Below are 26825 nucleotides of genomic sequence, written 5' to 3'. Positions count from 1 at the left end.
ATGGGGAAAGAAGGACCCAGTCTATAGACTCTGACCTTAGCCCTCAGAATCCCTCATTCAGAGCTGAGGGATCGCCAGGCCAGAAGGTGGCTGGGAAGGCACCAGGGAGAGAAGAGAGCCTCCCGCCCCCAGTTGAGGGAGGTGGTGAGGAGAGGGGAGACTGAAAGCAGTGGGGGAGGGTGAGAGAGGGGAGCCAGCAGAGACTCAAGTGGCCTCCAGGTCTGTGGGACAAAAGTTGGAGGGAGATTTGTGTATGAGAGAGGAGGGGAGGGGGCTGTGGGGAAGGGGGGGCTTTGACAATGAACTTGAGACAAACTTCATTAGCATGCAGGCCTGCTGTCTGTCACGTCGAGCTCAGACCGAGTTCCCATGCAGACCAGGAAGAGTGGGAGGGAGAAAAAGGGAGGGGCTGAGGGTGGGGGTTAGAGAGAGAAAAGAGACCCGACCATTGTACCATTCTGGGCCCCAGCTTCCACCAAATATCGGGACCCCAGCCCTGGAAACCAACCCCCAAATTCCTCTCCCTCCTCTAAGAAAAAGATAATTTATCTCCCACTTTGACTCTGTGGTCCCGCCCCTTCTCTTCTCTTGTCTAGACTTCCAAGTGCTGGCCTTCATCTCCCTGCAAGATGCACCCCCCTCCAGCTCCCAGCCTTCATCTTCCGACTGTCACTGTCTCCTTCACAAGTAAGATCTGGATTTGTGATTAGTTAAGCTGACCACGAAAGGAGTTGAGGGGAGGCCTGGGAAGGGGAGCCTGAAATGCCCTGAGCCTTCAAATGGCAAACTGTGTCACCTTGCCATGACTCCTCATCAGCTCCTCGCCTTACCCTCCACACACCACTTAATCATTCTCTCAAGTTCCAAAGCGAATTAAAACTCGGAGACTAGGGACCAAGTCTTTCTGTCACACCCTTTCTCTTGCTTCCCTTGGGGATGAGGGTGGCCTGGAGGAACAATAGCTTCCCTTAGCCCCTTCTTCCTGCCTCAGGTTAGAAAAGGCAGTAGGGGAGGTGGCAAGCAGAGTGGAGGTGACAAAGACCCCTGCCCACACAGGCATTGGAAGGAAGAAGGAGGGGTTTCGTCAGAGTGGGCTGTTATTTTGGTGGTGGTGGTGGTAGTGTCTCCAGAGAGGGGCAGCACCCCCTTTTTGCTGCCTTTCCAGGGAGAGCAGCAAGAGAAAGAAAGAGAGAGGCAAGCGAAATTCCTGAATGGATAGACAGATGCTACGTCATCGGAGCTGCATCCTCCACTCCACAAGAGGCTAGGAGCTGGGGGGAGAGAGGCAGTCCAGCCGCAGGGGCCACCCGAACAGTCTCTCCTCCTCACAGAAGCCTGGTAAGTGCCCATTCGGGTCCAGGGAGGATCCCAGCCCCCTCAGACATCTAGGCTGGGTGTGGGAAGAGATCCCCTAAAATCAGTCAGGACGCCCTAACCTTCCTACTTTACCTACTGGCTAATGGAGGCTGGTGCAAAATCATCACAGAAAGAAAAGGCTGATAAAAGATTTAGGGGGTCCCCAAAATGGATGAGGTGTGTGTATAGAGGTGGAGCTGGCAGCAGGGCTCTCACCTCCAGCCTCCTGGGCACCTATCGCTGAGCCCAAGGCAGTGGCTCTGCCCACCCGCCCCAGAGTGGCTCCTGGTTCCCCTCCTTCCCCCAGCCCATGCCGGCTGGAGACAGCTCACTAAGTTTGTCAATGGGATTGTAGGGGGGCTTTAGGGTCACGGTGCTACTGATCCTATTAATCTGCCCCTCCCTTCTCTCCACCAGACATGGCCAACATCTTAATGCTTGCACCAGAGGAGAGGCAGGAAGGAAACTGTAGTGGAGATGGGAAGGAAGGGGAAAAATGGTTCTGTATTTGGACTCCTGACCTTGTTTCCTCGATCTGGCTCTTATTCCTTTCTGACCTAGAGACTTCAGCTTTTAGGAGAGGACAAAGTCTGAGGGACTTGGGCATGGGGGGAAAGGAGCCAGATGTCCCCCCATGAAAGAAAGGTGGAGACCATAATTGGGAACAATCCAAAAACATTTTATAGGATTTAGATTAATTTAATCCCCCTTTCCCCCCCTTTTTCTATGGTATGAGCTGGCAGGTGGGAAAGGGGCTAAGTGGAACCTAAAGGCAAGTGAGGTGTCGGAGAAAATGCTTAGGTTCTAGAAGGGGAGAGAACCCTACCCCAACCCTCTTCACACCCATCTAATGGAGGGGTTGTGTGTGTGTGTGTGTGTGTGTGTGTGTTTCCTATGGAAGGCCAGGAGATATAGAAAGAAGGCACTTTTCCTGCCCCTAGTCCCCCACCCACACTGTGCTTTCTGGGAGACAAGATTGGGGCCATTGTGGGGTAGTGGAGGCTGGAGCGGAGCAGACTATTCTTGGAACCCCAGAGGCCAGATTGCTGGGAGAGGCTAAGGCTGCCAGCCATCATACGTACACACACATGTTCCATGCCTGCTGGGCTGTGTTCTTCATCACCATGTTCCCCTAGGCATTGTGTATGCTTTGTTGGGGGGTGGCAGGGCAGAGATCAGTGATGAGGGGGATAACTGCCTCAGGGACCCCAGAACTCTCATTGATTAGGGTGGAGGGAAGAGCCATCCTTATGTCTGTTTTCTAGCGTGTCAGCAAATTGGTGTGGGGTGGGGGTAGCCCCTTCTTTAGTATGAAGATAATTTCAGACTGAGACATCCCTTTATGAAATGGATGGGCTGGCAGAGCTGAGGCTGGGAGTCAAGTGAGTATTTGTGAGTGTTAGAAGTGGGGAGGGGGCATTCAAAGCACCCCTCCTAGAAATCAGGCTTGGATGTAAGGCTTGTCCTTGCTCCCCAGCCCCCCTTTTTTCTGATTTCCTACATTTAGGTAGGTTATCTTCCTGACTTAAAAAAAATTAGTTGTGGAATTGAGTTTGAGATGGAAGAAGTCACCAGCATACCCAACCCACACACAAACACACACACATATACGTGTAAAAACACTCATCACAGTATTTTAGGAGCTAGGTCACCTGCAGTATACATGCCTCTCCCCCAAATCATAATTTAACCTGATAGCCAAATTCTGGAAAGATAAAACTATAAAGTACTGAGACTGGGTTCCTATCCAACACTAATGAAAAATAAATGCTTTGTCTTCACACCTTTTGTGTGTATGAAAAAGAGAGGGAGAAAATTGATCACTACAGGATCCTGAGAGATATACATGGATAGGTGATAGGTAGATAAGTCGCAACAGAGATGAGTGGAGAAAGCTAGAGAGATAACATGATTGAGAATATCGTAAATGTGTATAACATTTTACAGTTTACACTGCGTTAGATCTAGACAGACAAAAATATATCTCTAACCCTAGTTCCTTCATTCTATCCTAAGCATGCTCTCCCATAGACCCCAGGCAGCAGGAATCTGCAAGGAGATAATGTCCACTGGGCAGGAGATTACTTCCTTAGATTTAAGTCCAAGATCTCCACAGGCTGTTTGAAAAGGGCCAAACTCCTGGGCCCAAAGGTTTTGGATGGAGATGGGAGAGGTTGTGAGGATAAGGCTGGGTTAGAGTTGCCCAGGCAAGATGGAGCTGACAGGCCCAGGCCGGAGGCCCTGCCTGCATGTCTAGGCTTTTCTCATTATCCCCCTGTGCAGCCTCAAGCCTGGCGATTGAAGAGGGGAACATAGACTTTGCAGGTCCTGAAGATGCAGGACTAGGAGAAAAGGAGTGGCTGAGAGAGTGATAGGAAGGTTGGGGGTTGTCAGGGAAGGAAGGCTGGACTTCTCAAAGGACTTTAACCTTTGCATTCTCCTCCTTGACAGGAGCTGGATATCCAAGAAGCAGCAGCCTCATTTGTTTTCTGGTGTCATCGTAGGTGGCCACTTATGGCTTTTGGGGTATTTATTTTCTTATTTATTGTTTCTGATGGTGGAGTGGGTGGGGGAGGAAAAGGAAAACTGGCCCTGTGTCACCTATGTTTTCTCCTGTTCTCTGTACCCCTCTACCCCACTCCCTGTCTCTTCCAGCTTTCAGCCCCTAATTTTGGTCTACTCCAATTGTAGAAAGACCTACATAGTCAATGATAGGTCACCCTGCTTCCAGTCCTGTGACAAAGAGGAAAGGCATTGGGGATACAGGGAACTCTTTCCCCTTCTCCCGTAGGCTCTTGAGGGCAGAGTTGGAGGCCAATTGACCTTGGGGGAGATGATTGGTTGGAGAAGGGAACAGAGATACTTGTACCTGGGTAACAGAGGTGAGAAAGAAGAGCAGTGTGGGTTATGGTGAATGGGGACCCAAGGAGCTTAAATAACTGTGAGTGGGTATGTATGCCAGGATATACAGCTGCAAGCATTGGGAGGTGGTACTGCTGGGAATATCTGTGGATTTGTTGTTGCATTAGTCTGAGTTGATACGTTTGAGTATGTGTGCGTGTGTGCGCGGGCGCGCATGTATGTGTATGTGTGTGCGTGTGTGCACGCGCGTGCATGTGTGTGCGTGTGCGTGTGCATGTGTGTATGTGTACATGTGTGTGTGCACGCGCGTGCCTGTGATGCGTAGCACCCTTGCACACTCACGCTTATGCCCCTTAAGGAGGCCATTTGCCGATGGTTGAGGGTCTTGCAGAAAGGACTCCTGGATGGTCTGGATGAACCAGCCAACCCTCTACCATCTCTGCCACCTTGTTCTCACCCCCCCGCCGGACACATAAGGTTCTCAGGCAAGTGAGCAATGTGTGGGCTCAAGAATAGAACTGGGAGTAGGCAAGGAAGGCAATGCTTACACAGGCCCAAGGAATTCTCAAGCTGGCCCCTCAATAGGAGGAAAATACCACTCTCGTGGGGAAGAAGTGTGACATCCTTAGGGACGATATCCTCCAGATTATTTCTCCATACCTCCTACCTTTTCTGCCCACATGAATAGATATTTTATATATATATATATATATTTCACACAGCCTCAGTATTTTTTACTGCTAATTCTTGTTTTTGTCACTATCCCATAGACAATGCAGATTTCTATAGCAAAAAAATGTATGATATTGTTCATAATGATGCACTTATGAGACAAATAAATATCTGAATCCACCCTCTCCCAAATGCAGCTTTCATCTGTGTCTTCAAGGCAAATTAACCTGGTAACTGAAACAAAGAAAAAATATACGCTTTTTATTTAATTACCTGACTATTTCAAGAAAGTGCTTGACTGCCAAAATGTATTCTGGAACCTGAATTATAAAGATCCATCCAAGAGCTGCATCCAGAGAGCGTAATTCTGGCCATGTTTTTCTCTACTTGGGCCTCTTCAGGCACACAGACAATAGGTGGGCATCAGGGCTATAAGGGATGGGGGTGGGGATGGGCACTGGCAAAAAATGCGGGCTCCTAGGCTAATCAAGACACTTACAGTCTCACATCAGCACCAGGGCATCGATGTGCTCTCCCCACAGCCCCCTAGAAATTCCCTGGAAGACTCAGGGTGGGGTCTGCAGTCCACCGCTCTACAGAACACTTCAGCTGACTGCGGTCTGCTGGAATCAGAGGACTCTACTCCAACTGAGACCTTCTCAGGGATGCTGAAGCTGGTGGGCCAAGCCCAAAGGGCACCTAATGCACCCATTTTACTCCAGCTGTTATACTGTTATAGGCCTGCTGTATCTAATTAGTAGAAGGGTCTCCTCTGGTCAAAGGAGCTATCAAATAGTCACGAACACACAACACAATAGACATAACTCTCCCCTCCCCCTCCCCCACAGATCCCACAGAACACAACTTACCAAGACCCTCACTCGCCCGTCCGTAATGCCCTCAATCTATCTGATGGCAAATGCAGACTTGCAGACACACTCACGGTACACAGATCTCTATTAATTGATCAATTACTAGGCACCCACTATGCTTTAGGCATAGTGTTAGTTACCATAGACAAGAATGTGTGTGAAATTGCCCCTTCTCTGGAGAGGCTGTCTCATTTGCCACCATCCAGGTAGTTTCTTTTTTGAAACTGGAACAATGGTATACAAACCAATCCCAGTTAACATGATGGTGGGGAGCTTTCTGCTTCTTTCATGACTGATAGCTCTTTCTCCATTGGAATAAAGACAGATGCCCTACTCACCTTTATCCTTGAGCAGGGGTGGTGGGAGACTGGGTTGTCAACCACACCCAGACAAAACCAAACAAAAAATTACTTCATCAGCAACCTTGACAGAAGTGGGGATTTTATGTGGGTAGTGCCAGGACAATTTAGACTAATCTCCATTTTCCTTTGTTGGGGGTCTCTCCTCCTTGTATTTGGACACTGTTTAGGCTGAACTACCTATGTAGAACCCAAAGCCTCATTAAGAGGCAGAGGGATCTTGCTCTTTATCAAGCTATTTGGAGAAACTTAGATATATTTTCAGAAGACATCTAAACATACCCATTTCCATCTTGACCTTGGTTTTTTAGGAAGTCCAGCTGGGTCTGAATTTGACCAATAGAGGTGGAGAGGGGGAGCCTCTGATGACAAAACAAAAACAAAAACAAAACAAAAAAACCTTTCTGTTATCTCCCCACTCCAATAAAAATAAAAATACAGCAGTGGCTGAAAGAGAAAGGAGGTTCATGCTGATTCCAGTTGCCTCTTGCGGCACTGTTTGGTCAGCCCAGGCCAGGATAAGGGGTTGTGCTGATAAGCCTGGGCCCCACAGAGGGCAGAGGACTTGGTTGGAAATTAGTAACAGAGGAGAAAGGGGAGAGTTTTAGCTATAGCAGAACAGCTCACTCTTCCTCAATGGCCCCAGCCTCCCAGGTGCTGGTGAGGGGAGGGTAGATAGGGAGGAAGGTTTGCTTAAGGTGCTTTTAAGGGATCTCGTGGGAGGGCAAATGGGGAGATATTTGTAGGGGGAGTTGGTAGTATGTTTGGAGAAGCATAGGCCCTAGCTAGAATTGCTGGAATGTCTGGAGGGTATTGGGGATCCTAGAAATGGGTATGGCGTGGTTTCATGAGAAATCTTTGAGGGGATTTATAGTCACGGAGGGGAATGGCTGGAAAGCCTATAGATTTTCCGGGCCAGATGGGGTATGCATTTAGGGAATGCCTTTAGCAGCATACCAGGAGGTAGGTCTATCTGTGAGAATATTTGAGAGGGGTTCTGGGTTTTTTCATAACTCTACTGCAGAGACAGGGACCCCAATGCTGTGCTCCCCAAGTGCTTCATTCTAACCTGTAAGAGCACCTGGGAGGGGGCAGGAGGAAAGAAAACAGGGAGTGGACACTATCTCTGTCTCTTTCCTTCTCTCCTCATCATTGGCTGGTGTGTTCCCTGTACTGGAGGGTGAAAAAATTGACATTGTGGAAGCATCTAGAAAGCCTTTCCCTTGGGTAAGGGCCTTGAGACCCTATGGCAACTGACAGAAGGAAAAAGCTATGCCAAGCCCAGCCCTGCGAGCACCCTGAGACCTGGGAAATTAGATTGTTTTCTTCTGCCCCATATTATCATCCTGGTAGGGAAACACCCGGCTCCCAGGCTTTATCTTATTCCAAACTGCCTCCCACCGAGCAGTCATGTTGCCAACATCAGTGGAAGCGATTATTCATTCTCCAATCTTTGGGGGACGCACCAAATTAAACCCACTGCCCACAGGCTTGCATCTAACCAAGAACAGCTTTCAGGCTTGGCTTTGTCCTGGGCTGTGCAGACAGGCAGATAAAACAATCCGATGGGGACTGATGACAAAACTGGTCATCCCCTGGTGCATGCCCCTGGTGGCCTAGTGTTCAGAGACCAATGGTTATAGGAGCTGGCCCAGGTTAATCTGGCTGACAGGTTCCAGGTATCTGAGTCATAGTTTTTTTTAAGTAAGGCAGTGGAGAGTAGAGTGGGTAGAAGGGTGGCTTGGGACCAGGAATTCGAGCTGCTCCCTGGCAGACCTCAGGTAGGGGCCCACAGCTCGTTCTTACAGCTCTACTGGGCAGCGGGATTTGGATCCTGCCTGCCGCCTAGAATATACCTCTCAAGGTTGAGACCAGGCATTATTCAGCCCTGATTCCCAGCGCAGAGAGGCTGAGCCAGGAATGTCGCGCTGTGCCAGATAAGGAGCCAGGTCGGCAAAGTCTCAGACGGGCGATCCTCCTCCCATAACCCCAGCTCTCCAGACACACCTGGAGTTGGACCTTGGGCTAGAGGTCGGAGTCTCACCATGCTGGGGAAGGGTAAGAAGGCGCTAACAAGGGCCTCTATGGCTGGATGAAAATCTGTGGGTCTTGCCCTGGCTGATGCCAGCTGGAATCCTCACCCCAGCCTTCCCTACCTGGAACTTTGGTGCTGCGAACACATTCAAGAGATATTCCAGTTTCTGCAAGGCAGAAAAGGGGGCTCAGCACCGCTCAACACCCGCATCTCCCTGTAGGAATCCTAAACTTCAGAATCTTTCCCTCATTGTTTTGGGTTGAAAACCAGCAAGACAGGTTCCTGCCCATTCTAAAAGGTTAAGATCACAGTCTGCTAAGGATCAGAACCCAAGAAGCACAAAGAATATTCTGATGGCAGGAGGCAGGTAGGAGTAGAGTCTGCAGTCATCTGGTTCTTTCTGAGGGGGTTTCACCCGGCTTCTTTTCTATCTTTGTGCCCTGGTGTTGGTGCAGCATACCTAGGGCCAAAATGGAAAATGTAGAACCTACAAAATGAGTGAGGTTGGAGATCAAAACCACAAATGGCAATGGATTGGAGGTGGCAGGCGGGTCTCGGGGTGAGTGAGGCAGCAGGAGGCTGAGAATCAGCACAGAGACGTAGTAGTCCCCCCATCCCCATTCTCCGGGGGGGAAGGGCGCCCCAATTGCGCTCCCCGGCCGGCCGGGGAAGGGGGAGGGGCGGGGCCGGTGGGGAACGAGCCGGTGACGTCAGACGCGGTAGAGCCAATCAGAGGATGGCCTGGGGAGGGAGTGTGAAAGGATGAATGAAAAGTCCGGAGCCGGAGCGCGCCGGGGCCAGAGCCGCGGCAGAGGCAGAGCAGGGAGCGAGGAGGTGAGACTCGCTCCACCCTGCTCGCCTAGGCTCAGCGGAGGCTAAGGGCACGGCGGGCTCCTCTGTCCGGCGTCCGCTGAGCCCCGACATCTGGGACTCAGGGCCCTGGCGCTCCAGGGGCGGGAAATGGCAGGGAGGACCGCGCGGGAGAGCACGGATGGGCACCCTGGGCTCGATGTAAGTGGCCTGGCCAGCATGGGGCACGAGGTGGGCGAGCGCCTCGGAATCCGGCGTGCCTGCGCGTCCGCCACGAGGGGCCGGCCGAGCCCCCACCCTCTTCGGGGCTGCGGTTTCCCTTTCCTGATCGCACCCCCTACCCACCCCTAGGGCACCGCTCGCCTCGAACCCCCGGCCATTTTCACAACCCTGGGTGATCTCTGGTCCTCTTTGCACAAAGCCATTTCTCCGGGGCTCTGCAGGGCCTGGGACTCTGGTCACCTGCCCGGTCGCCCTCTGCTTTCCTCTCCTCCGCCCTTCTCGTGGGTACTCTCCCGGATCTCTTCCCGGGTGGGGTCTCTGCCGTTTCCTTCTCTCCTCGAGAGACTCGCTTGGGAGTCTCTGGGTCGCCCCCACCCTCCCCCTACAGCCTTTCCCCTCTCTTTGGGTCGCCGGGATTTCCCTGCTTCCTGTTAGGGCATCTCCGGGGTTTTTACCTCCTGGGTTTGGCTGCCCATTTCCCCTTTTAGTCGGCCTCTTGGATCCAGCTCTTTCCCCGACACGGGCTCCGCTTCGCTTCCACCGCCCTTCTGAGTTGGCGACGTGGCCGGGCCGGAGCCGCGGCTCCCAATTTCCATCCCGCGCCAGGCTCGGGCTCCGCCGAAGGCAGGGCTCTGGCTGTCGGATGCGCCCTCGATCTTCCGGAGGAGGGCAGTGGAGAAACGGCGAGCCTGGGGAGGCCTCTGCCTGGGTCCCTGCGGTCTTCCCGGGTGGCACGAAAAGCCCGCGCGTCCCTTCCACCTGGGACCAGCGGAACTCTTGCTCCTGGCCCGAATGAGAGAGCGGGAAATGGGGTACCAGAAGCTTTTTGGGTCTGGGTCGGGGTCAACTCCTGGACTTCGACGCCACCGGTCATTGTGTCCTTTCCACGCCTTTTTCGGTCTCTGTCGTGTCTGTATCCCGGTGTCTGAGGTTTTTGTTGTTGTTTTGTCCCGAACTTCATTTCACTCTTCACTCTCCCTTCCAACTCCACTCGTGTCCCTTCCCTCCTACTCCCGCTGGCGGGCGACCGGGAAGCTAAGGAGGTGCTGGCGGCGGCGGCGGCCGGGAGGCTGCGTGGAAGAGGCGGCGACAGCAGCCAGGAGGCGGGGTTGGTTGTTATCTTTGGTTATCTAGCTGTATGAGTGGTGTGGAGTCTTCATAAAGCTAGATAACCGAAAGTAAAAATAACCCCATACACTGCGCAGAGGGGCCCGGAGGAGGGGGAGGCTTGAGCGAGGGGCTAGAACCGCGAGGACTGACCAGCACCAGAGGACACAAGAGGAGGACAGAGACTTCACTGGTTCGGGCGACATTTCACCCCCCAGCACCCCAGTCGGCACAGGTAGGAGTCACAGTCCCATTTCACTTTAGCCAGGTGCCATGTTTTTCCCCCAGCAGAGTTGGAGGGGAGCAAGGAAGCCTCATTGTGGTGCCCTCTGGTGGTCCCCGCTCAGGATGGGGCCTTTTCTGGCAGTCTGGGTCACTGATTGGGAAACTGATCCAAGGGAGCAATCAGTTGAAATCTAGCTGCAGAGTTATTTCAGCTTTTTCCCAGTCTGGGTTCTGAGGCAGTGGAGTGCAGAGCAATCTCGGTTCCATTCGCATTCTCCTTCCTCCTTCCGCCCCAGGACCTGAGGCCAATCTCTTTGAAAGATCCTTATGCTGCTCTGTCATTACTGACCAGAGGGGCTGAGTTGGGGCTTTTTAGGACACCTAACCTTTCCACCCCATCTTCACTCTTGGAAATCATCTCCAAGAACAAATGGCCTCGAGAAGCTCTGAGGATCTCAAACACAAAGGAATGTGTAGCTTAGTATCTATGCTGCCCAGAGAAAGCAAAGAATTAGATTAATCAGGGACTTTTCTAAAAGAATCTATTTATCTGGCTTGACCTAAATATTCTAAGCGAAAGAGTGTTTAGGTGCAGTTGAAAGGAGTATAGTCTAGAGTCACTTTGTGGAATAGAAGTCAACGTAGCCAAAGCTAGAAGTAGCCCCCTCTGCATTTACTGCAGCTCCGCATCCCATACGCCTGCACCTGACTTTCCAGGACACGGGGCAGGAAGGAGTAATAAGGGGGTGGAAGAACTGGACAAAATGACCTTGACTGACTCCAGTTTCCTGTGTAAATTTAACATTTCCTCCCAGGACCTGATTTTATAGCTAGAAGATAATGATTCAATTATATATTATGTGGGAGAAATATCAGAGAATCCAAACTCAAAAAAATTGTGCTTCAGGGAGCCTAGAATACATATGTCTTCTTCCTTTAGCGATTTAGAGGAAGGCGAGATTAGTAGCTTCTTACTTTCTCAGCCATTTGGATTTGGGTTTTCTGGGGGAGGGGCAGGTGGAGACTGGATTAGGGAGAAAGGGAGCAGGTTTTAGGCGAGGACTAATCATTCCTAACACTACTTCCTGGGCACTAGGCCTGCATCCCTTTCTTTGCTCTTTCAACATTGTGAGATAGTTGTTATTAACCCCATTTTACCAATGAGAAACCACGGACTCAAATGAGTTGCTAATGTTACTCAGTGGTTTCCAACCCAGTGCCCCAACGCTTTTTCCTACTTTCTTTTTTTTTTTTTTTTTTTTTTTTTGAGATGGAGTTTCACTCTGTCACCACGCTGGAGTGCAGTGATGTGATCTCAGCTCACTGCAACCTCCCCCTCCTGGGTTCAAACAATTCTCCTACCTCAGCCTCCCCAGTAGCTGTGACTACAGGCATGCACCACCATGCCCAGCTAATTTGTATGTATTTTTTTTTAGTAGAGACGGAGTTTCACCATGTTGGCCAGTATGATCTTGATCTCTTGATCTGCCCGCCTTGGCCTCCCAAAATGCTGGGTTTACAGGCGTGAGCCACTGTGCCTGGCCTAACCCAACGCAGTGCTTTTTCTACTGCACTTGCCTGTGGGAACAACTGGAGAGAGATTGGGCAGGGAGGGTAAGATGGGGTTGAGCTAAGATTGGAGGACATGGGGCACAGGAGGGGGAAGGCGCACCAAGAGAAAAGCCCTGCCTGTGAGCAGGGGCTGGGAGCTGGGATGAGAGAAGCAGCACCAAGAAAGATAGGATTCCTTTAAAAACAAACAAACAACAACAACAAAAACCTTTCATGTAGCTTGTTGGAAATGTGAATTTGGGATCCACTGAGGCTCATTCACATGAGACTTAGAACCTGTATCAGTAACCACGATGGGTTTACATCATTATTGTTGTCTCCTGAGGTAGCGCATTTGAGCTACCTCAGGATATCCAAAGGAGAATAGAGGAAACTGGGGGGCTGAGAACTGATGCCCTACAAAACCAGCACCTCAGTGGAAAGGAGGAATAGAGCCCAGGAGGGATGTGGGGGTGAGGGTTTGTGTCTGCCTTATGTGAACATATGGTGTGTGCGTGTGGGTGTGTGGGTGGGGTTGTCAGGAGAGTGATGGGTGACTGTGTTTGTGAGCTGTGTGTGTCTGCTTTATGAGGGTGAGAAACTGAGTGGTGTGTGACCTGGTGTGAGGTCGGATGTGTGTGCTTCCATGGTGGGTGGGAAGCTCGGTCGTGACATTAGGGACACCTGGAGGAACAGACACTCTTGGATTTGGAAGGAGGTTACCAAATGCAGACATCACAGTGACACTGCTGAGTTCTCCCCACCCGCTCTGTACCAGATCGCATCTCCTCCAACTGAACCCCACAGGGGAACTGTGGGACGGGAGTGCAGGGAAGCCATGTTAAAAGGGGCTCAGAAAGCCCTAACCAGAGTTACCAGTTAGGAAATTTCCTCTCTTGTATAATCACACCTCTGCCTGTGTCTAAGAATTTTCAGTTCTATTCTTTAGATACTGCTACATTACTATTTTTACTGGAAACCAAATTCTAAGCTGACTTCTTTATTCATTTCTCTCCTCAGTCCCTCATTTTAATACCCTCCTATTGAATTCTAGGTCCAGGAAGCCAAAGGCAATTTTCTCTCAAATATTTGACCCAAGTGTTGCATTATCAGCCACACCCTCACTCTGGGACAAATTCTCCTCCCACACAATTCCAGGCATGGAAAGTGTTTTGTTGATAAGTTCTTACAGTCACAGGAATCATCCTAGTCAGCAAACCGTGGGAGAGACAGAAATAGAAACAGCAAATCTGACCAAACCAAGGTTCATGTTTGGATGTTTTCATTTATCAAGCACGCAAATCTCTGAGCCTCAATTCTGATATTTGTATAATGAGAATAAGAAACCCTTAGGATTATTGTGTGCAGAAAATGAAGAATTCTATATAAAAGATCGTATACTGTTATGACACTCATGGCTAAAGGGTAATTCTTAGATTGCAGAAAGATTAAAGGCTACAGTTTGGAAAGACTGATAGCATATGATTGGTTTCAGAATGTAAAAAGGGAAGCTCTCGGGCGTGTTCCTGACTGAGGATCTCATAACATTTAACTTGAGGAACTTCCTCCTTTTCCAGCTTTGGGAGTCAAGATGAGACTCCCGGGGACCTAGGTAGGAAGTATCTGAAGACTTGGGAGAGGAAGCACAGCCCTTGGGAAGTCTGATAAAGGGAAGAGGTTGCAGTCCACGTGGCAGAATGGCCATTGTTTTCTTTCTCCTTAATGGATATTAAGACTTATTGGTAAGAGCACTTAGGATGGGTAAACTGACTTACATAGATAAATACAGCACGTGTAAATGATAATTTCAAGTTTATGCCATTAAGCTCCTGGATTCTAAGTAACTAAAAACACAGTTTATTAAATTAAAGGACAAGTTAGGTAGTGGCTATAATTAACAAATCCTATAGACCTGCCTATCAGCATGCAGACTTGTCTTCATAATTGAGTGACTTTAAGAAGGGACGTCTTCTCTGCCTTCGCCTCACAAACCAACATCCCCCCAGTCCCCAATGCGATTCCTGAGGTTGGTAACCCACCAGAGACACACAGGCCCCTATGTCTGAAAGTCCTTCTTGAGGTCTGCATGTTCAAGGTTTGAAAGTTGGAATCTGCTTATTTATTTTTTCACCTTCCTTCAAATCACTGGAGGGAAGGAGCAGACAAAACTATAAAAGCATTCTTGGGGCTTTGAGGAGAATGAGGAGCAGAGTTATGGAAGGAAGGGTGGGTGGGTGCGTATTTAGATAGGATAAGGAGAAAAGGGGAACCCCCTCCTTGCCACCCAGGCTCTCCCAGGGCCGAAGTGACACCCCCTCCTCCTCCTGCCCTAATCCCCCCATTAAGGCAGCTCTGAGTTTGTTATGACAGCGGCTGAAGGCTGCTGAATTGCTGTTTGCTGTGTCTGCTAATTGGGCTGAAGGGTTGGAGTCTGGACACTGAAAGGGACCATTGTTGCTGTTTACCTTCCACAGCCGCCTCCCTGGGGACCCTCTGGGTAAAGGGGAGCAGCAGCACCCCCTTAGGGTCATTGCACCCATTTCCTGCACAAGGGACTGCAGTAAGGAGACAGTTTGTCTCATTGCCTTAGGGTGGGTTTGAGCTTCTACAGCACAGAGGAGACAAGCCAACACCTGAGCCAGTCTCATCTCCAGGCCAGGCCTAGGGGCCATCCAGGAGCTCCCAGGAGAGAGGAGTTACATGCTTGTCGTTCTCCTCCCTATTCATTCCCTTCTTCTTTAAGGATCTTTGCTTTGCCTCTTCCTCCAGCTAATCAGACTTCATCCCTGCACCTTTTCTGACCTGCTTTCTTCTAGATCAGTGATTCTCAACTTGGTTATGTACTGAATCACCTGGGGAGCTTTTTTAAAAATGTTGATGTTTGGGCCCAGCCCTAGACCCATGAAATCAGAGTATGAGGAAATGATGCCTAGGCATCATTATTATTTAATGTGCACCTGAAGTTATGAACCACTGATGCAGACTCACCTCTCCACCTGGGAAACACACACACACACGTATGCATGTACCCACATGCCTGTGTAGGTGGAACAGACTGTGCACACACAAACACGCCCCGGCCTTTCCCCGCCTTTCCTCCCAAACTCCTGATATCTGTAATACTATCAGACAGGTTGTATATCTTTTTAATTATTATTTCTAAATTCCTTGTAGGAGCCTTAGAATTTAGAACGGAATTTAGAGATCTGTACTTTATCTCCCACCTCAATCTGAGCTCTTCCCCAAGGGAAGGGACTATGATTCCACCTCCCTGTGGATGCCCAAATAGGATCTAGAGGAAGAACACACTAACTTATCAGAGATTCGATGACTTTTGTGCTTTTCCTTCCTCAAAGTAATATTGACGATTTGGAGGTCTTCAGAGAGGAGAAACTTTCTTCAGGTATCATCTTTCTTTCCCTTTTCTTACTGTTTCCAAATGTTTTTGCTTCTTTTCCCTTTAGCTTCTCACCTGGGGCGGGTGGGTGCTCCAACACCCGCCCACCCTCCTTCCTCCTTGTGGACGACAGAGCCACATCCAGCACCACGGACAGCTCCCGGGCGGTGAGTGAGATGGCTGTGCTGACCCCCTTTGAGAGGGTTAGGAGGGACCCTCCTGTCTGTACAGTCAGCTATCAAAGACTCTAAATTTTTGAATCTGTGGGATTTGTTTGCAGTCAGCCGTGGAGTCTCAGGGAGAGGCAAAGGCTGAGGGAAGTTGGCATTCTGTCTCTGGGCAATTGGGTTTGTCTTCATGTTTGGAAGTCTGAATGAGAAGGGCTGCTCCAGTAGTAGGAAGAATGAAAGTTATATTTCAAGAATGATTTAACCTAGGTCATGTAAGATACGGAGGGCATAGATCTGGTAGAGCTGAAATGAGCCTTAGATATCATCATTCCTATACTCCTCATTTCACAGATCCCATGGGAGTAGAAGAGGTGTGATCAGGTTGCCCAGCTGGTTAGCAGAAATGCCAAGATCCAGGCTCCTGAATTTCAGCCTGGCCCTTTCTATCTGTCTGATACCTCCTTTAGGAGTCTTTCTGCCTCGGTTGGGTGGAGCGGGGCTGTTGCTGGTTGGGGGAGTTTGCAGGTTGCCCCTGTTCCACAGGATGCATGACTGGGCATGTGAGGTGTTCAAGAAAGCCAGGAAAAGGTGGAACAGACTGCTACCTCTGTCTGAAGTGGTTTGGAGGGAAGGCCTCAGGGACAGGGCATACCTAGCAGTAGCTGGCAAGCCCATGGGAGAAAAGGCAAGGGGGCAACCATCTGCCAGGACACAGAGGCCAGTGGATGGCCACAAGTAGTCTCCAGAGGCCAGTGGGAGTCACGCAAACTGGAACGGGGCCTGGGAAAGGCCCTTCTGTGTGCCCAGGCCTGCTCCCCCAACACCGTGAGCCTACAAACAAAGGGACCATTCTCTCTAGGATTTGATGCTGCCATCTCCGGCTGGCAGTGCCAGGTGGTGGGGGCATCGGGGGTGTCAATCCATTATCCCCCCAACTCCTAGGTCCTCTGGGGCTGGATGTTGGGGAGGTGGGTGTTCCATGCTATGTTGCCATGGCAACCTCCCCCCCACTCCCAAAGTACAAAGAGAGACAGTTTTCACCCCCACCCCCAGAAAGAACCTGGGTCTGGCTGGGAATCTTCCCCTGAGAATCCTCCTTTCTGATGCACAAGCCATGGCATGCATAAGCGTCACCCTCTTTTCAGCACTGGAAGCTGAGGGTTCTGCCATCGCCAGGCCACATAGGCAAGGAAGCTGGTGCATGCAGTGTCTCTGGGCAAGGTAATGCAAGTGAGCACCAGCCCCTTATACTTAACCCCCTCTCTTCCCAAGCTCGCCTGCCCCTCACCTACCACAGCCAAGGACATCCCAGGACTTCTCAGCTGAAGCGATGGGGCTTTGACCTTCTACTCTTTCCCAGAAGTGAGGGACACCCGGCTACCTCCAGCAAACCTCCAGGCTGTGGGAACAGAGAAGAGGAGGGGGCCATTCCTGCCACCCTCCATCTGCACCCTCCGCCATTACTCATTAGGCATTCTGCCCCCTCCTTCCGCTCGTTAAGCCTGATTTGCATACATTTGCATAATACAGTTCATTTGCATTCCAGGAGGCTCATGGTAGAAGCCAGGAAAAAAGGGGAGGGGGGCTGGAGAAGAGAAAAAAAGGGAGAGATTTTGTTTTCATCAAAGTGTTGGGGGAGGGACTAGGGGGAGGTGGCAGGAAGAGGACAGAAATAAAAACTTACACTACTTTCTTTCTTTCTGCCCTCCCTCCCTGAGCTGGACTCAAATGCCAAAGAGAGATGCCAAGGGGCCAGCTTTTCTGTCCTTTTTTGTCTTGCTTCCTCCGGCCTTGGCTCCCCAGCCTGGCCCCCCACCTTGTTGGGCTGAGGCTTCCGAAAGAAAGAGGCAGGGGTAGGAGGCAAAGCTGTGGGAACGGAAGCGGAGGGTGAGGGAGGCCGCCATCTTAGGTAACTGGCGCCTGTAAGATGGCTGCCTGACCAGGTGTGCACTGAAAGCCTGCTCTGGTTAGTGGACATGGAAGAGACTGAGGCCCTAAGAAGGACTTCCTGGCTGACCAGAAATACTGTTGAATCTTCCTGCTAATGGAATTGGGAAGAGAGGATGGAGAGAGAAGGAAGGAGGGAAAGACCAGGAATGGCAGCCCCCAGAAAAGATGTAAGGTTGAGCACAGGAGCAGGGGTGGTAGAGAGGCCTCAGCCGGTGGCTTAGTTCCCAGAGGACTTAGAGGACTGTGAGTAATAAGAAAAGTACTGGAGGAATCAGAATGGGGAATATCAGCAGGAGGAGTGAGAGGGTAGGATGTGGCCAGGCAGTATCATTTGCCAGTTTGAGGGTCTCTCTGGGGCCTGTGAAAGGTGACTGTGTACTTGAGGAAATGCTCCACCTTCTCTCCTCAGCCCAGCACTCTGGTTTCCATCTTTATAACTCTGGTAAAACTGCACCCTTTCAGAGGCCACTCATAGCCTCCTCAACAAAGACCTCTGGCCCTTCCCAAGCCCAGTCCTCCTTGACCTATGGAAAATTTTATGCTATTTTCTCAGTCTTTTCCTTTGACCTTCGGTTATTCTGTTATATCCATGATCATCTGTTCTTGGTTCCATTCATTCAGTCCTCCAGATGGACCAGTTCCTTAACTAGAAGTGGTCCCCAGGTTCTGCTGGTAGCACTTTGTTTTCTCTTCCTTCTCACTCTTCTCACCACTTTTATCACTTCAGCCATCACTTGAAGTTATAAATTCTCCCTCCTTTCTTTTTTTTCTCTCTTTCTTTCTTTCTTTTTTTTTCTTTTTGAGGCAGAGTCTTGCTCTGTCACCCAGGCTGGAGTGCAATGGTGCAATCTCAGCTCACTGCAACCTCTGCCTCCCAGGTGCAGGCGATTCTTCTGCCTCAGCCTCCTGAGTAGCTGGAATTACAGGCACGTGCCACCACACCAGGCTAATTTTTGTATTTTTAGTAGAGACAGGGTTTCACCATGTTGGCCAGGCTGGTCTTGAACTCCTACCTCAGGTGATCCACCCTCTCTGGCCTCCCAGGGTGCCAGGATTATAGGTGTGAGCCACTGCACCCAGCCTCTCTCCCTCGTTTCTTTAGTCTTGACCTGTTTTTTTTTTTTTTTTTGAGATGGAGTCTCGCTCTGTCACCTAGGCTGGAATGCAGTGGCGCAATCTCAGCTCACTGCAACCCTCCTGGGTTCAAGCGATTCTCCTGCCTCAACCTCCTGAGTAGCTGGGACTACAGGTGTGTGCCACCATTCCCAGCTAATTTTTTGTATTTTTAGTAGAGACGGGGTTTCGCAGTGTTAGCCAGGATCATCTCAATCACTTGACCTTGTGATCCACCCACCTCGGCCTCCCAAAGTGCTGGGATTACAGGGGTGAGCCACCGCGCCCAACCTAGTCTTGACCTCTTTTAAAGTCTGGATTGACACCCCCAACTGCCAACTACCACCTGTGGTCCTGCCATTTGTCCCCAGTTCAAGGATTAGAACCGTATATCTGCTTGGCCAAGCCTGGATCACATGCCTAGGCTCTAGCTGCAAGGAGGGCCCAGAGACTACCTGTGTTTTTAGTTTCTGTAGTGGCATAGAAGTACCACTTCCCACCAAAACCCGGGAGGTGGGCCATTCCCCAGGCAGTTTGGATGCTCCCTCCACATTGTGCTTCTGCTGCCCTACCTCTGTCGGTGGCCTCATTAAAATCCTAGGCCCCCAGGTTCAACTCCTGAACATTTTCCTGGACTTGTCCCCACATCCAAATCAGCCACATCAAAGCCCATCACTTCTTCCTGTGTAGCACCTCTCTCATCCATACCCTTCCCTCTGGTACCCCTGCCTCCATGTCAGGGCATTCATTCAGGAGGCACTGAGGGTCTCCTTTGTGAGAGGAGCTATGCTCAAGGGGAGCATGGAATACAACGCTGCTCTGAGGAACTGGCAGTCTACTGGGTGAGGCAGACACACGAATGATTAGGAGACAGTCTGTAAAGCATTGTCCTGCAGACCTGTGGGGAGCGCAGGAAGGCTTCCTGGAGGATGCCAAGGAATAAGCGATAGGAGATAAAACAGGCATTTGGCAGTCTACTGAATCTGGGGAGGTGAATGGTGGACAGTCCACAGCATTCAAGAAGGCAGAGAGGTAAAGAAGAGCAGGGTATGTTTGGACACTAGCATGACCATCGTGGGGAGTCTGCTGGGAGGAGAAGGGAAACAGAGGTAGGAGTTCCTCTGTAAAGCGCCTTATGTGCTATACCAGGGAGGCTGGGGCAGTTAGCTGATAGCCTCAGAGGTGCCAGGTGTAGGGCGTGGCTGCAGAGCAACACATAACCACTCCTAGGAGGGATGGGGACTCCTGCATCTGGTTGTCCACTGAGCCCAGCCAGACACTTAACTGACTCTCAGCTAGTTCCAAACAAATGAAGGACATATGAAAGACCTGGAAGCCACTTGAGGAAAGGATGTCTCTACGACCCGCCTTCAGAATCCCTCCTTCGCCCTGCACATGGCGGGGCAGCAAGCTTATGGAAGCTTTCTGGGGAGAGATGTGGAGAAGAGGAGGTTGGTGTCCCTCAGCACAGTGAGCACCCTGAGGTCAGGGCAGGGGATGGGCTGCTGGGGTTTGGGGGACAGGGATACTGGCTCTGACTTTGTGGCACAACAAGCTGGTCTCTGAGCTCTCTTACAAGAAAGAAAGAAAGGAAGGGAGGGAGGGAGAGAGGGTGGGCGCAGTGGCCCAAGCCTGTAGTCTCAGCACTTTGGGAGGCCAAGACATGTGGATCGCCTGAGGTCAGGAGTTCGAGACCAGCCTGGCCAACACGGTGAAACCTTGTCTCTACTAAAAATACAAAAATTAGCTGGGCATGGTGGCCCATGCCTGTAATCCCAGCTATTTGGGAGGCTGAGGCAGGAGAATCATTTGAACCTGGGAGGCAGAGGTTGCAGTGAGCTGAAATCGCACCACTGCACTCCAGTCTGGGCAGCAGAGTAAGACTCTGTCTCAAAAAAAAAAAAAGGTTCAGTGGTCAGGGCTGTGTGGCTCAGGGGGCTGCAGCAAAGCAGCAGAGAAGGAGCTCAGTCCTGGAACCGTCCTGAGGGAGGGAGTTAGGGGTAAGGTAGTAGCCAGGGCCAAGGCTCCGAGGGAATTCTTCCTCAAGAAAGGGGATGAGAGGCCGGAGAGGCAGATGGGAAGATGGTGAGGCTGCTGCTGGCCGCTGGGCGGAATGTAAGTGGGAGTGCCCACCACCACCCATCCCCCAGGCCCAGCTTGTGCACAAAGACTTCTCTGTGAGTGGCCATGGAAGTGGCCCTGTCAGGTGAGGGGGCTTAACTCCCAGGGAGTGGAGTGGAATGGGGCTGGAGGAAGGGAGGGCTGAGAGGTGGCCTCAGGCTTTAACCAGGTCTGGGCAGGAAGGAGAGAGAAGCTGAGACCAGGCCGGGGTCTCACAGTGAGGCCGTCCATGGTCTGGTCCAGCTGTCCCCAGGATGGGCTCCTCTCCATCATCCAACCAAGGCCCCAGGGCCCCAGCACCAAGGCGCTGACCTGCCCCTGCCTTCTCCCCATGTCTTCCCAGCTATAACTCCTGATCCTGCCAGGCCTCTCCAGCCTTCCTTCCCCTCCTTATACATGCTGTCTCCTGACGATCTTGGGACTGATCCCGCTTGGGACTGGCCCTGCTTGAGCGTCTCTCATCTTCCAAGCATGGGGTCTCCCTCCAGCTCCTGCACAGTGCTCCCGCTTCTGGGAGGGCTGTGTTGAGAGGATGGAAAGACAAGATGGACCATAGCTAAAAAGGAGTCCCAAAGCTACCCTAGTCTCCACACCCACTCTTGCCTTCCCTGGGAGAGGCTCCTCTCCTGGCCTGGCCTCAGTGTCACTTACTGCTAATCAGCAATGTGTAGAGACCTTTCTCCCATCCCCCCACCTCCAAGACCTTGTTGGGCACACTGGATTTTACTGGGTTTTTTTTTTTTTTTTTTTTTTTGGAGATGGAATCTTGCTCTGTCACCCAGGCTGGAGTGCAGTGGCACGATCTCAGCTCACTGCAACCTCCACCTCCCAGGTTCAAGCGATTCTCCTGCCTCAGCCTCCGGAGTAGCTGGGATTACAGGTGCCTGCTACCACACCCGGCTAATTTTTGTAGTTTTAGTAGAGACAGGGTTTCTCCATGTTGACTAGGCTGGTCTCGAACTCCTAACCTCAAATGATCTGCCCACTTTGACCTCCCAAAGTGCTGGGATTACAGGTGTGAGCCACTGTGCCCGGCCTGCACTGGCCCTTCTAGTGAATGTTTGGGTTCAGGGTGCATGAAGCAGCAGAATGCTGGTGGACACCACCTCAGCTTGCAGGCTGCTCTGGGTTTGATAGTCAGTGGGGCTCTGTCCACAGGAAGGACAGCAAAAGAAGGAGCTTTTGGTTTTTGACTCTGAAATTGGACAGGCTGGTCAGGATACAAATTCTGGCTTCCCCCACTTACCAGCTGGGTGACCTTAGGCAAGTCCCTTCATGTCTTTGGACCCTAACTGCCTTCCTTGGTTATCCTGAAGATCAAACAGGATGATGGGAATGAGTGTTTTCTAAGGCTGTGTGCAGATGTTTAGTGTTAAATGCTAAGTGCAGAGGGACGCAGTTATGGGGCCATTGAGATAGGTGGGGGCAATCAAGGAACGGGGGTTGTGAGGGCCATGGATCATCGGGTGCAGTCCATCACGGAGGCCTGACTGAGAAATGTGGCTGGGCTCCGTGGCTGGGGCTTTCGTGGTCTGAAGGAGGTGAGCATCTTGCTGAGGCTGTTTCGAGAGGGACCCGTTGTTAACAATTAGGTGGTGAACTCCATGATGGCAGCTTCTTTTATCCACTGGCCAGGTGCGAATGCTGCCCAACATACCAGGAGGAGGGGACAGGTAGGGTGCAGCTCAGCCACATTGCCCCTAACCTGCCCTGCTCCCTCCCTGCAGCCCTCATCTCCTCGTCCTCCAGGCAGCACAAGCCATTGTGGAATCTCCACCGGGTGTACAGAACGGTGCCTGTGCATCCTGCTGCTCAGGACCTCTCAAGTCGATGTGATGGCTCCTCAGCATCATCAGGAGTGAGCATAATTCAGACCTATTTAGATCCATCAGCCTATGGGCCAGGGGGACCTTCAGCAGGACAGTCTTTTGTCTCCAAGCAGTCATTCCTTGTTATACAAGCAAGAGTCAGGAGGAGGAATGGTTTTGGCATCATCCCCCACAGACAGCAATGGGGCCTTTAGGCCTGGAGGGAAGGACCAGGCTGAGGCTGGCATATGGAGGTTGAGCCCTGGGCACGGGGCATCAGCTTCACCCGGCTGGGGATGCCTTCTGCTGGGTTTGTCCATCTGGCACCAGCTGGCTTCCCAGCACCGCCCCCACAACCAACCAGACTCCTTCTTCTGCTGTTGCCATGACAATTGGCTGCCATATTGTACCTCAGAGCACTAGCTCCTATCTGGATTTTCCTGTGGGGTTCCTAGAGGGTGGGAGATGGGTCTCCAGGGATTTATCCCTTTCTTCTGATATCCATCCAATAAAAATTCATAATAACATGATTTTTTAAAATAGTCTAAGTGGAGGATTACTATGTGTCAGGCTCTGTGCCAGACACTACATGTTATTTAATGTGGCTAAGAAAGAATTAATGAGATAGAATTCAAGAGGTTCCCATCCAGTTTCCTGCTACTACGACAGACTTTTTCTCTCTCCAACCAGGAAATTCCATGATCTTGCTTATTCCTGTCTTGGGAAGTCCTTCTCCATGTCTAACCAAGATCTATACGGCTATAGCACCAACTCTTTGGTTCTTGGCTTGGCATGGCTGAGTTGAGAGGTAAGGAAGGAATGCCACCTAGCTTTAGTGACTTCATAAAGGTTCCTGGGCCGAGTGTGGTGGCTCATGCCTGTAATCCCAGCACTTTGAGAGGCCGAGGTGGGCGGATCACGAGGTCAGGAGATCGAGACCATCCTGGCTAACACGGTGAAATCCCATCTCTACTAAAAATACAAAAAATTAGCCGGGCATGGTGGCGGGCGCCTGTAGTCCCAGCTACTCGGAGGCTGAGGCAGGAGAATGGTGTGAACCCGGGAGACGGAGCTTGCAGTGAGCCGAGATCGCGCCACTGCACTCCAGCCTGGGTGACAAAGCGAGACTCTGTCTCCAAAAAAAAAAAAAAAAGGGTTCCTGGACTCCAGCTATTAGAATTGGGAAACTGAGACTTGCCTAGCTTGGTGAGAGGTCTGAGTGCCCCTTAAAGTCTTGGGAGCCCCCACCCAAACCTTCTGTTTACAGAAGAGGAGTAAATGCCACATAATGCTTTGAAATTCCCCCTCTGTGCCCCCATCAGCACCCCAGAAAGAGTCAGGAGCCGGAGACCATGGAATAGCAATAGTCTCCCAGGCCCTCTGGGCTCCCCCTTTGGAAGCCAGTCTCCCAGCTCCTGCCTTGCGGGGAACGTTCCAACAGGGCCTCAGATCCTGGGATAGTGAGAGTTCCCTCCTTCTGGACCCCAACTGGAAGGCAGAGAATGGTCACTTTGACCTCGAGGGGCATCTATAAGGGGCACTAAGCAGAGGCTAGCTTTGCTGAGGGAATCCTGAATGAGGAGCAGGTGGAGAGAAAAAGGAGGCCATTCTCAACTGAGGAAGGGTGGGCTGGGAGGGAGGGGCTGGGGATAATTTATGATATCATTGTTCCCCCACCCCACTTACTTCCCAGCTACTGTACCGTTGCTAGGAGAGCTTGGCTCTGTCTGGGGCTGGGAGGGTGTAACAGGCGGGAGGCTGTTCCATCTGCACTCCTCCTTCCCCACCCAGGGGAGGGCACCGCATGGAGCTGCATCCACCACCCCTTCCCAGGCCCTGACAGACACCAGTCTCTTCTGTCGTTCCCCCAAATCTAGCCACTCAAGGAATAGCAGGACTCCCAGGCGGGCTAAGGATCCAGAGCTAGGAATGGGCAAGGGAGTATGGAAGGAGAGACACTGGCAGACTTAGAGGGGCACTCAGGAACAGCTGGCCCACCTCGAGACCTGGGAGCCAGCCCGGGCCAGGAAGAGGGCCAGAGGGAGTCAGGGAAACAGTCCTGGCAGAGCCCAGGTTTGGAGAAGACAGAGTCCTTACATTTGAGGGGTTCCTGATGCGATGGGCAAGGCGGACCTCTCATCCCCACTCCTCCACACTGTCAAGATCCAGGTTGGAGAGCTGGCAAAGGTAGGGGAAGGAGGAGCTGGGGCAGGGAGGAGGGAGGTGAGCTGGGAGAGGCTGAGGAGAGTCTAGGAAGAAGAAAGGCTGCACTGGTCTAAGTGGAGCTGGGCCATGCCTGGCCATGGCTGAGATCCCCTCCTCTTTCTGAAATTCTCTTCTCAGATCTTAAGGCTCTTGGAGAAGTCAAGGGAGGTGAACTTTGGGGGTTTCCAAAGCTGCTGGCTCCCAACCCTGGATGGGGCAGGAAAGGAAGGCTGTGCCCACAGCTGTGCCTGACACCTGATTCCTGCGCAGCCCCTACTGGGTTTATTTGCCTTTCCTGGACATAGCTTCCCTACCTCAGAAAGGAAGGAGCTGACCCTGATTTGTGCCCATTTGGTTGTGCAAGCCCCTCCGTAGCCATTATCTCCGCTAATCTTCCCAACAGCCCTGAAAACCAGGTGATACTGTCCCTACTTTATGAAGGACGAATTAAAGCCTCAGGAAGGCTAAGACACTTTCCCAGAGTCACAGGACTGGTAAGTTGGGCTGGGCTTCAAGTGGGGCTTCGTAGACCCCAAAGCATATGTCCCCTTCCCCTGCTGTGCTGACTTCTGAAACACAAATGGAGGGACTGAGAGAAGAGAGGACCAGATAGGTGGAATTCTTGGCATGTTCTCCAGTGTAGGCGTAAAGTCTGAGAGATGATAAACATCTTGCAGGTTGAAGACAGGATTGGGGAAGAGGCCATGGGAGCTGTGGAAGTGACCAAAAGTCTACTGGGCTGGTCCTTAGCCCAAGTGCAGCCTGCTCCCTGCCTTCCTGAAAAAAGTCCCCTGGGCTCCCTGCCTAATCTCTCCTGTTCTTGGGATCTGAGTTTCCGCCTTAGGCATTTCCCTCATCCCCCCATTGCCTTGGATAGAGCACCTGGAAGAGGTGCCTAGACTCAAGCCACTGTCATGGCGGATCCCTTTGTGATGACCCCTTCCCTAGCTCCTCACCTTGGCTGATGGACGTGAGCTCCTTCCAAGACCGCTGGAAGTTTGTCCTCTGCCTCCTCCTAAAGTCTCCATCCAAAGAGTAGTTTTTGGCCGGGCATGGTGGCTCACGCCTGTAATTCCAACACTTTGGGAGGCCGAGGCGGGTGGATCACTTGAGGTCAGGAGTTCGAGACCAGCCTGGCCAGCACGGCAAAACCCCGTCTCTAATTTAGCCGGGTATGGTGGCATGCGCCTGTAATCCCAGCTACTCAGAGGGTGAGGTATAAGAATTGCTTGAACCTGGGAGGCAGAGGCTGCAGTGAGCCAAGATCATGCCACTGCACTCCAGCCTGGGTGACAGAATGAGACTCCATCTCAAAAAAAAAAAGTATTTTTCTTTACGCTTGACAATTTTCTTTTCAGACCAAAAAGAAGAATGTACTTCATCCAGTTGGACTGGATTCCCTCTGAGAAGCCTTCCCAATTGACTAAAAGATGAGGCTAGGCTCTAGCAAGTTGAAGTGGAGAACCAGCTCCTTCAAGAAGCTTTCAGCAGAATGGAAGTGGGGAGGACCCAGATTCCAGCCCAGGCAGCCCGTTGTACCTTGAGCCATCTGGGATAAGACTTTGACTCCCATATCCACAACCTGTCCATCCTGGCCCTTCCCAGTTTATCCTGTGTCATTTGAACTGGGATTCCCACATCCTCTGAGATGGAAGTCCCATCTCAAGTCTTCAATAAAGACTCTTGAATATTGAATCACATTAATAGTGGTTGTGGATATACCTGGACAGGGTTGGAAGGGGAGGGGCTGCAAGAGAGGGGGCAATACTGGGCTCCCTCCAACAGAGATCGGTGATACAGAAGCCAACCTTGCAACAGAAGTGGGGGAGCCTCTAATACCAGAACTCCTACCTGGTAGGGTGTGGGGCAGTGAGTGAACATCTTGGCTCCTTCCACCGCCCTCAGCCACCCCAAGGCCAGAACTCCATCCATGATCCGGTCAGTCCCAAGTCCAAGTCATGGGCTAATGCTTCCAGCCAAGGAAGCACCT

General features: G+C 51.4%; 2 protein-coding genes and 1 pseudogene across 7 annotated transcripts; all 3 read left to right on the top strand.

Moving 5' to 3' along the window:
• Positions 1 to 21: 21 nt before the first annotated feature.
• On the top strand, positions 22 to 26535 carry LOC126934730 (protein CROC-4-like). Of its 5 annotated transcripts, XM_050755523.1 has the most exons (8): positions 22 to 219; positions 597 to 687; positions 1166 to 1338; positions 3808 to 3882; positions 15536 to 15635; positions 22550 to 22680; positions 23321 to 23438; positions 26194 to 26535. In XM_050755523.1, the coding sequence occupies exons 2-7, from the start codon at positions 630 to 632 to the stop codon at positions 23330 to 23332; spliced, it is 549 nt and encodes a 182-aa protein (XP_050611480.1). In that variant the 5' UTR covers positions 22 to 219; positions 597 to 629; the 3' UTR covers positions 23333 to 23438; positions 26194 to 26535. The 5 variants fall into 5 exon arrangements, with proteins under 5 accessions (XP_050611480.1, XP_050611463.1, XP_050611472.1 ...); XM_050755506.1 differs by lacking the exon at positions 15536 to 15635; XM_050755515.1 differs by lacking the exon at positions 15536 to 15635 and having other exon boundaries at positions 25239 to 26267.
• LOC126934912 (uncharacterized) lies at positions 9742 to 11244 on the top strand. Its single transcript, XM_050755873.1, has 2 exons — positions 9742 to 10296; positions 10394 to 11244. The coding sequence occupies exons 1-2, from the start codon at positions 9981 to 9983 to the stop codon at positions 10753 to 10755; spliced, it is 678 nt and encodes a 225-aa protein (XP_050611830.1). The 5' UTR covers positions 9742 to 9980; the 3' UTR covers positions 10756 to 11244.
• Positions 15642 to 20276, top strand: LOC126934719 (uncharacterized; annotated as a pseudogene). The gene has a single exon (XR_007719088.1). The product of XR_007719088.1 is annotated as an uncharacterized LOC126934719 (transcript).
• Positions 26536 to 26825: the final 290 nt, after the last annotated feature.

Source organism: Macaca thibetana, chromosome 1 (genome assembly GCF_024542745.1).
Source record: "Macaca thibetana thibetana isolate TM-01 chromosome 1, ASM2454274v1, whole genome shotgun sequence".
Taxonomy (NCBI): Eukaryota; Metazoa; Chordata; class Mammalia; order Primates; family Cercopithecidae; genus Macaca; species Macaca thibetana.
This window is presented reverse-complemented; position numbering and strand designations above follow the sequence as displayed.